The sequence below is a fragment of the Astatotilapia calliptera genome, chromosome 1 (genome assembly GCF_964374335.1).
Source record: "Astatotilapia calliptera chromosome 1, fAstCal68.1, whole genome shotgun sequence".
In the NCBI taxonomy this organism is placed as follows: Eukaryota; Metazoa; Chordata; class Actinopteri; order Cichliformes; family Cichlidae; genus Astatotilapia; species Astatotilapia calliptera.
Genome location: NC_137422.1, coordinates 382,088 through 392,415, shown reverse-complemented (window position 1 = coordinate 392,415; position 10,328 = coordinate 382,088). Strand labels below are relative to the sequence as shown.

Below are 10,328 nucleotides of genomic sequence, written 5' to 3'. Positions count from 1 at the left end.
AAATAGACTTGATTAACACCAGTATGCTAAAAGAGATTAAAGAAGTCCTTGTGTGTTTAAACAGGGGGGTCTTCGTTTTGTCCTTTGATTCCAACATCAGCAGCATTTTGTCAACATGCTCTTCTATTAGGAGACTGTTACTCTTTCACTTTTTGCACTCACCATCTTAAGTAACATCTAATCCTTTTGGCATATGTTAATATAAAGAAGTGCAATTTCATCAGTGTGTTTCACATTATAAAGAAATGATACTCTTCCCTAACCATCACTGGGTTATAATATGTAATTTTATGTATAACACTGAAAAGGGGTCTTTTCGGTTTCGTTTTATTATTTACTTTTGTGTATGACAAGCTACAACTTTTCTCTGTCAGTAGCAAGCTCCCCGGGCTTCATAAAGTTGAGGTAACTTAATTAGAAGAGTGGCTGGAGAGAAACACTTTCCTAAATGACCTCAGTGACTCCCTGGCCAGCTACTCTGGTTTGCACCACACCAAAGTAAAAACCAGTGGTGCATGTTAAAATGAAAGAAAAGCAACTAACTTCCTGAAAAACAGTGTAGTCATGTATACTCTACACTGTAACATGTTAGTACTCGATTCTGATTACTATTACTAGGCAGTTTTCGTACCCGTGAAGCTAAGCTGGTGTACTGTATGTTATCAGTCTGTGTCTTAAAGTCAAATTCCCGACAGTTCCGGGGACTAAATTCTACTGAAGTGTGTCTGAGGAAGTGTGGCACGGTTCATCCTCTTTCCTGTCGAAAAAACTGTCGTATATAACTGTAGCTTTATTCGTTCACATACCAGACTATGAATATAGCCCCTGACACAGACTTTCAGCATGGCTTTTCCATTCTGCTCCCATTCGCAAACCTAACTTCAGGCTTATGTTCCAACTATCCTTTTCCCCAAGGAACTTGAACGCAACGCTACAACAGAAGGGCGAGCTGTGCGCATGCTCGCAGGTTTTACGTTATTAGAAGCCTATACAGAAGCGTGTACCTATTCGTTAATGGGGAGTCGTCATCTAGTTAGGTAGATATCGAAGTGGTTTTGTGGCACGTCTGTGTCCGCGTTTGCTGGATAAAGACCTGCGGCATTCATGTACTGACAGATATTTAAGTTACCGTAAAGCTGTTTGCGTGTCGCTGGAAGAAGGGACGATGTCGGCAAATAAAACAAAGAAGGTCAAAATGGCTACTAAATCTTGTCCTGAATGCGACCAACAGGTAAGAAAATACATCTTTAATTTTTAGGGCTGTGTTACTGATTGCGTTTCGTTTTATTGATACCAATCATGGCAGCCTACGGTAGTTTCCAGCTCTAGAGACGGAAACGGGGTTCAGTGCGAGCCCCGGTGATCACGATGTTTCTCAAACGGCTCAGCTGGTAGATGTTGATTTTCCGTTCGGCAGAGAGAGCATCGGCATCTTTGTCCGTCTTCACGGTTGTGGCTTTGTGACTTTGTATGTATAAAACAGACGGACATATGATCACATATTTGCGTTAGTAATGTAAGGGACTGGTTCAAAAGTTCAGTAAATGAGTTGGGCTATAGTAGCGCATTTTCATTACCGTACCTCAGTTACTTGTGATCTTCACTGAGCATTTCGATTGGTTAAAGATAAAAATAAAAAAAATCAGCCCTTTGGCTTTGTGAGCATCTCTTCCTGGAACTACGGTAATGGTGCTGGATCACAATGGACTCTTCAAATTAAAGCCAACAGTGGGTAGACTGCAACAAGTCTACATCAGTAATGCGCATGGTTAGTTACACAGTTCGACCCTGTCCTCACACTACCACCACACACAAGCATGTGTTACTGCTAGTGATGTGCGATACCACTGATTTCCGATACCAAGTAAAATTCAGGGTGGTATCGGTGTTACTGATCCGATACCGATACTCTGTACAAAAACGTAATGTTTCATTGCATTTCATAATACAATATACAATTGTATTATGTAATTGTAATAATAACATAACCATATTGCTTCATAATGATTAGAGGACATCAGACAACTTGTTTTTATTGCTTAATAATGCAGAATAATCATATAGAAATAAAAAAAAAACTGACTGACTGGCTGTTTGTGGAGGTAAAACGCGTCCACACAGGACTCTGTTTGCGCTCAGCCATTGTTGTGAGTGTGCACGCCAGAGCCGTATTCCGCACATGACTATGAAAAGCGTAAGAGGAAGTAGTTCCTTCCAAATTAGAAGATCCGAATGATATGTTTTTTTTTCCACTGCGTTCATTTTAATGGAAAAACTACAAATTTACCCCAGAGTACTAAAATATATATATTATAATATGAGAATTGATTCTAGAACATAAATTGCTGGTATCGGAAGAATCGATATTTCGGTATCGATTCGCACACTACTAGTTACCGCGTTTCTTTCTTTTCATTAGCTGCGTCTGGCTTACTCTTCTGACCCTGTGAATAAATCCGTTGAAAATAGTTCTGCTCAGCAGTAAAACGGCTGCTGGTAAGATGTAGATGTTACACTTAGGCTATAAAAATATGAAATGGGTGCAGTACAAATGCCAGCATTTTATCACTGTTTAATTAAATATTCCTAAAAGCAGTTGTAAACAACATGTGCATGGTTTTGCAAAATTTTAACTTTATACCAAATGCTGTTGCTATTTGTAGTTTGAAAAACTGTAGATGAGTCATTAGTTTTTCTTTCTTGTTCACTGAAAGAAATCTGTCCGTTTTGTGCTGGAAAAAGTGCATTATAGTCAGCTTCAGTGTCTGAAGCTCCTCCTCAATGGTTCATAGAAACCATACCTGTAGATACCATCCATTCACCTTTTCTGCTTCCCACAAAGACATGGCGAGTGGAATCAAAGATCTCAAATTTGGACTCATCAGACCAAAGCACAGATTTCCACTGGTCTAATGTTTATTGGCTAAAACAAATCTATTTTGCTTGTTGCTTTTCCTTGGTAGTGGTTTCTTAGCAGCTATTTGACCACAAAGGCCTGATTTGCACAGCCTCTGCTGAACAGTTTATATAGAGATGTGTCTGCTACTGGAATTATGTGTAGCATTTATCTGGGCTCTAATCTGAGGTGCTGTTAACTTGTGATTTCTGATACTGGTGACTCGGATGAATTTATCCTCAGCAGTAAGGCTGCCACAAACGATTATTTTGATAGTCGACTAGTCACCGATTATTTCTGCGATTAGTCGACTAATCAGATCATCATCCATTGGATGTAAAACTACAGCTTATTGCACCAGCAGCATCTGCTCTTATATAACTATCATTAGCTTACAGCTTTAGGTGTGTAAGGTCTGTGCTAACTAACAATAAAGACAAGATGATAGTTTATTAAATTTTAATGAAGTTTGCAGATTGTTTCGGTGAAGTTTAATAAACTCCTTGCTATCTAAAATATAACAGGACACCGGAGTAAATTCTCGAGCATCTCACACGTCTGATAATCAGCTGTCTGCTTGACGTTTATTCAGCTGTGTAAAAACTATAACTTTAATCTCAGCCAAACTGATTTACTCAGGAACAAATAAAATACTGAAAAAAGCCAAACAACAACATTTTTAAGTTATCTAAGTGACTCATATATCATATTTAACCTGAGCAGCGAAAGACGGAGGTGGGTTTGAAAACGATTTGCCGGGAGTCCGGTGTTCTCACGGCTCTAGTGAGCCTAGCCCCTATGGCGTGATTTTTGTGCCACTATTCTGAGCGCACGTAAAAAAAAATGCTAGATGGTGGGTAACAGGCATCTCCAAAAACGTTAGAGCACTTATGCAAATATTTGATGTCTTGATAAATCGAGCAGGTATTTGAAGTTTACACAGCACCATTCTCGCATGAAAATATCTTAAAAGTTTATTTTGTGACCCAGAAAGAGTAATATTTCAAACTCCGCCACTCTGTGTTCCTCCGCCACTGCCTCGTTTGAGTTTTGGACGAAATGGATTCTGGGATATTGCATTTCGTCATTTCGAGCTGATTGGAGACCAAAACAGCCAACAGATTTTTTTTTGCATCCAAGTCTGTGATTGGCTGGTTTTGTTGAGCACGCACGGACAGAAATGTTGAGAGCGCGAGCAACACGTTGCGAGCGAGCGCAAGTGCAAAAACTGAGCGACAGGGGCTGCTATTGTGTGCGTGTGTATGGATAATAGCAAACACTGAAATACATTTTTTGCACGCAGCAATGAATTTTGTTCACTCAAATTTAGCTTTTCTTTGCTCAAAAATAAATTTCTCCTCAAAATACAACACTTGCACCTGGAATTTATTTTTACGTGCGCTCAGAATAGTGGCACAAAAATAACGCCATAAGCCCCCGGCTAGCTATCGAGCTAGTGGGTAACAGACGTCTCCGAAAACGTCGGAGCGCTTTTGAAAATATGCGGTGTCCTGATAAACTGAGCAGATATTTGAGGTTTACACAGCTACATTCTCGCCTGAAAATATGTTAAACGTTTATTTTGTGACCCAGAAAGAATAATAAGAGTAATATTAAAACTAACTAGCTGCCGCCATTGTTGGAAACTGAGCTGGGCCGCGCTATGAATTCTGGGACACAGCTTCTTCTTCTTCGGGGTTTAACGGCAGCTGGCATCCTTGTACATGCAGTGCTGCCATCTTCTGTTTCAGTCCGTTATTACACTCTTAAATCCTGCTACTTATTCCTGCGTCTTTTGTGAGCTTGCAAAGCTTCAAACGACGCGTCGACTATTAAATCAGTCGTCGACGATTCTGATAGTCGACCTAATCGTGACTAGTCGACTAATCGTGGTAGCCCTACTCAGCAGCAGAGGTGACTTATGTTGTTCCTTTCCTGGGGCGGTCCTCATGTGAGCCAGTTTCATCATAGCACTTGATGGTTTTTGCGACTGCACTCGTTGACACATTCAGAGTTTTAGCAATTTTCCAGACTGACTGACCTTCAGTTCATAAAGTAATGATTGACTGTTTTTTCTCTTTACTTAGCTGATTGTTTTTTTGCCATTACATGAACACTGACAAGACACACCTGTAATGTGAAAACCATTTCAGGTGACTACATCATGAAGCTCATTGAGAGAAGGCCAAGAGTGTACAAAGCAATAATCAAAGCAAAGGGAGGCTATTGTTATTAGAGTTTCAAGATGGCGCCAGTGTGTGTGGCTCGCCGTCTGGCTCTTCCTCTATTGTGTTTGCTTATGTTGTTTTTTATTGCTAGAGTCAACTCTCTTTTAATGTACAATCGCCAAAAACTGTTGGACCTCCGACTAGTTGCCAGTGATCTTACCAATGCAACTTATAATGGACATAAGGCGTTACCTCCATTCCTGTCTGGGATACCAGCTAACCTTTGTCGGACCCTGGCCCCAGCCTCACGGCGAAAGCGTTTCAGACGCCGGGGCAAACGTAGCGGTCTACTCGTGAAACTTAAGGCGTACTTGATGCGCTCTTCCCCGGCTCTTTGGAACGAACGTGGATCTGTGCCTTGTCATGCCTTTTCTCCGTGCTCTCTGGAGCCCATCGATGCCTGGCTGGTGCCCGTTGTTGGCTCGGATCAGATGTCCCAGCCACGAAAGATTTCCCCTCATCTTCGTCGGCGCGGTGCGAACCTACAGAACTTGCGGCCGCTGCGTCGGGTCTCGCTGTCAGCCACGAACACGCTGACCTCCACCAGGTTTGGATTGGTGAACACTAGATCGCTGAGTAATAAAACTTTTATTTTAAGGGATTTATTTATGACCCAAGGACTGGATTTCCTCTGTATAACTGAGACATGGTTGAGGGCCGGTGAGTCCAGCGCTTTCACAGATCTCTTACCTGATGGCTGCTGCTTTTTAAACTCTCCTCGAATATCAGGCAGAGGAGGAGGACTAGCGGCTGTTTTTAAGAAGCAGTATAAATGTAAACCACTGCCATTATTAACCTCACCTAGTAGCTTTGAACTGAGCATGTTTGAGCTAGGTCGCTCTCACACAGTGCTCTGTGCTGTGGTTTACAGACCCCCAAAATACAATAAGAACTTCTTAAATGACTTTTCTGATCTGTTGGCTGAAATTATGCCAAAATATGATCATGTCCTTATTATTGGGGACTTCAATATTCATGTGTGCTGCCCTGACAAGCCAATGGCAAAGGACTTTTTAAATCTTATTGACTCTTTTGATCTTGTGCAACCTGTGTCTGTGCCTACACAAAAATATGGGCACACGTTGGATCTTGTTTTAACTCATAATTTACCTGTCTCTAACTTAGAGGTTTGTGATGTTGTATGGTCAGACCATAGGCCTGTCCTGTTTGAGGTTTTCCTTCCTTTTACCAAAGTTAATCTTCCTCCTGTTGCTGCTAGGAGCTGTCGTATTTTTAACCCTTCCTCTGCTGGACAGTTCTCTATTGTTTTTAATCAGAACTGCAACCTTCCTGATTTCATATGCAATGATACAGAAGAGCTGAGTACGTGGTTTTACTCTGTCTGTCAAACTGCTTTAGATTCAGTGGCCCCCTTTAAGCTTAGGCAAGTAAAAGCCAAATCTGAACCCTGGCTGAATGAAGACACCCGGGCTGCCAGAAGAAAGTGTAGGAGAGCTGAACGTAAATGGAAGAAGGATCAACTTCAGGTGTCATACCAAATGTTACAAGACTACTGGAATTCTTACCAGAAAATTGTAAAAGACGCTAAGAGGAAACATTTTGCTGCTATTATTCAGGCAAATTGTCGTAAGCCTCATGTCTTATTTAAGACTATTGACATGGTCCTTCATGCTCCACAGACTGCTGGTGTCGAGTCTTCTCAGGAAATTTGTGAAAACTTCCTGCACTTTTTTATTGATAAAGTGCTATCTGTCAAAGCGCAGACTTCCCAGTCCGTTCCCGACCCTTCTGCCCCTGTCCCTAGTTCTGCTGTCTTTGACAGGTTCGAGCCAGTTTCCTTGCTCTGCCTGCAGGAGTTCATTGCTCACATGAAGCCCTCAGGCTCCCCTTATGATGCTCTCCCTCCTCGATTTTTCAAAGAGGTTTTTCTCACTATAGCATCAGCTGTACAATCCATTGTAAATAGTAGTTTGTCCTCTGGTGTTGTACCTGTCAATCTCAAACATGCGGTGATTCAGCCTCTACTCAAGAAACCTGCTCTTGATCCTGATATTATTGTGAATTACAGACCTATTTCCAAACTGTCTTTTATCTCAAAGATTCTTGAAAAGGTAGTTTACAAGCAATTAATGTCCTTCCTAGAAGAACACGGTATTTTAGAAGTTTTCCAATCTGGTTTTAAAGCTTTACATAGTACCGAATCTGCCCTTTTAAGAGTTTTTAATGATGTGTTTTTGGCAAATGACTCAGGTGACTGTGTTATTATCGTGCTGTTAGATTTAACTGCTGCTTTTGATACAGTGGATCATAATATTTTAATCTCCCGTTTAGAGCAGTTGGTGGGTATGCGGAGTGCCGCACTGCAGTGGCTCAGATCCTATTTGGCAGAGCGAACTTTCTCTGTGAAACTCGGGGAGTTTGTATCCTCTGCTGCTTCTCTTCAATGTGGGGTCCCACAGGGTTCAGTTTTAGGCCCGCTTCTTTTCTCTCTATATCTCCTACCCCTTGGGTCTATTTTCAGGAAACATGGGATTTCTTTCCACTGCTACGCCGATGACTCCCAGATTTATTTCCCACTTAAAAGATAAATGGCTTCTCAGTAGACTCGCTGCTCAGATGCCTTGATGAAATAAGGGCCTGGATGGCTTTGAACTTTTTAAATTTTAATGAACAGAAAACAGAAGTGATGGTTTTTGGTGGCGCTTCTGAGGCCACTATTATAGATCTTGGTTCACTGGCACAGTATGTTAAACCAGTCATCACTAATCTGGGAGTTAAAATAGAGGCAAATCTTAAACTTGAAAGCCAGGTCAGAGCTGTTGTAAGCTCTAGCTTTTTTCATTTGAGGGAATTAGCCAAAATAAAGCCTATCTTATCGAAACAGCATTTTGAGACAGTAATCCATGCCTTTGTTACTTCTAGGCTGGATTATTGTAACGCACTTTATTGTGGGGTTAGTGATGCAGCTCGTCTTTTAACTGGAACAAAAAAGTCTGAGCACATTACCCCCATTTTAATTTCACTCCACTGGCTACCTGTACATCTTAGGATTGTTTTTAAAATTCTCATATTTGCTTTTAAATCTCTTAATGGCCTGCCCCCCCCCCCCCCCCCCCCCCCACCTCTCGGAGCTACTACAACCATATACACCTGCCCGTTCCCTTAGGTCCGCCAATCAGCAGCTCCTTAAGGTACCAAAAACTAAGTATAAATTTAAAGGTGATCGTGCTTCTGCTGTAGCTGCTCCAAAGTTGTGGAATGATCTACCCTTGCATGTTAGGCAGGCCTTTTCTCTCTCTGAATTTAAAAGTGTTCTTAGAACATATTTATTCGCTGAAGCCTTTGGCATTGATTAGAGGGGTTGACTCAATTTGTTATTTATTTTATCTTATCTCATTTTAATTTTCTTTACTTATGCTATTAGCATGTACAGCACTTTGTGAACTCTGGTTTTATGTTAAAGTGCTTTATAAATAAAGGTGGTATGGTATTAAGAATCTAAAATGTAAAACATGTTTTGTGTCACTTCACACACATTTGTTTACTACATAGTTCCATATGTGTTCATTCATAGTTTTCATGCCTTCAGTGAGATTGTAAAATGTAAATAGTCATGAAACAGGAGAAAAAACATTAAATGAAAACGTATGTCCAAAAACTTTGACTAGTAGAATATGAAGGCAGATCCAAAGAGAGCCAACATCTCTACTGTTGGTGTGTGAATTACAATGTTGCTCTCCAGTTGTGCTGAAAGAAACTACAACTTTCTCATGAAAACTCTTGCCAGACTGTACATTTAATGTGCAAATAGAGCTTCACCAGCACAGTGCATTAAGGGACTGTCATTCATGCAAATGCAAGCTGGTGATGGAATATGAAGAGATGGCCAAAACCAAAAGTAAAGTTGTCGACATTAAAAACTCACGTTGGTGAGCTGCTGTATTTTAAAAGACGCAACGGCCCATGTGACTGGAATGGAAGCAGCACAAAGGGGCTGAGCTCACAGGCTTTTGGTGTCTGCTAGAGGAAGGAAAAACATCACCTTCAACAACATTTTGGTAAATATGTTGGTGTGATCACAGCATCATCTTACTGGGAGGTTATAATTATAACGCATTCACATGTTGTAGTTGCATGTCATAGGGCTGTTGCTATGGTAGATAACATAAAGGTAGTCTGTTGGCCTCAATTTAACAACAGACGTTCTCTGCAGACAGTGTCAAAAACATGTGAGTCTTAAACCTGCCTTCTCCTCTAACACCATCAGATGGTTGCAAAAGGACTTTCGGTCCCATCAGATTGTATAGGAAATTACTTTTTGACTTTTCCTCTGTAAACACTGCTAAGTTCATGGACTCAGTCACAGGTTTTGGGTGATACTGAATAAAAGTTTATTTCAGAATACTGTGTTTACTGAGACTAAAAGCGAAAGCTAAGAAGTGAAATTGAAAAATAAGCTATTTGACCTGTTGCACCTTTCAATCGGGATGGGGTTGTTTGCGGCACACGACTACTTCCTTTCAAATAACTACTGAAGGCTGTTTCACCTTTTTAAATAATTTGGGTAGTCAGCAGACATTTAGAGATGTAAGTCTATTAGGGGTGGGCGATATAAACAATATACGATAGAAACTATATAAATTTGGCCAACGATAGAGATTTTGACTATATCGCTCTATCGCGATAGCGCATGTTGATGATGTCATCAAGCTGCGCATGTTTTGGTCGAAAGCATCGCAGCGGCTACAGCCATTATCATCTGCAAATGATGGCGGGCGACAGTCACAGCAAAGAGATGAAGCACTGTTGAAATATGGGGAAAGCCAAAAACTGCGCTTCCTCCACTTCCGTAACATTGATTCATTAATGTTGAATTCTCTCACAGCTGCTCTATTCCCATGTTGTTGCAGTATATTAATAACTAACCTCGTATTGTGGATGAATAATCTCAGTTGTTCTCCTGACTGAAGTTTGGCCCGTGTACAGCATCCTGCTATGTGACTGCATTTGTCACCAGAATACTCACGTTAACTTTTATTGAGTGGAAAAAAAGTTGGCGTTCATCCTCCAGCTTCACTGTGCTAATGTTATGCTAACATAGCTGTGTCGCTAGCAATCACGTAGCACAACATTATATACCAGGTAGCCCAACTTCAGTAACCCTGCAAACGTCACTGCTGTTTAGTTTTCTGTCTTCATTTATGTTGGAAGTGATAGCAGAGCTGTACATTTGAATTAGTTTC

General features: G+C 41.0%; 1 protein-coding gene across 1 annotated transcript in view; it reads left to right on the top strand.

Moving 5' to 3' along the window:
* The first annotated feature begins 908 nt into the window (after positions 1-908).
* The window catches only part of c1h16orf87 (chromosome 1 C16orf87 homolog), a 31,998-nt gene continuing 22,578 nt past the window's right edge, over positions 909-10,328 (top strand). The window contains exon 1 of the mRNA XM_026159275.2: positions 909-1,231. Within this exon, the coding sequence (XP_026015060.1) occupies positions 1,166-1,231 (66 nt within the window). The 5' untranslated portion in view covers positions 909-1,165. The remainder of the gene's footprint in view (positions 1,232-10,328) is intronic.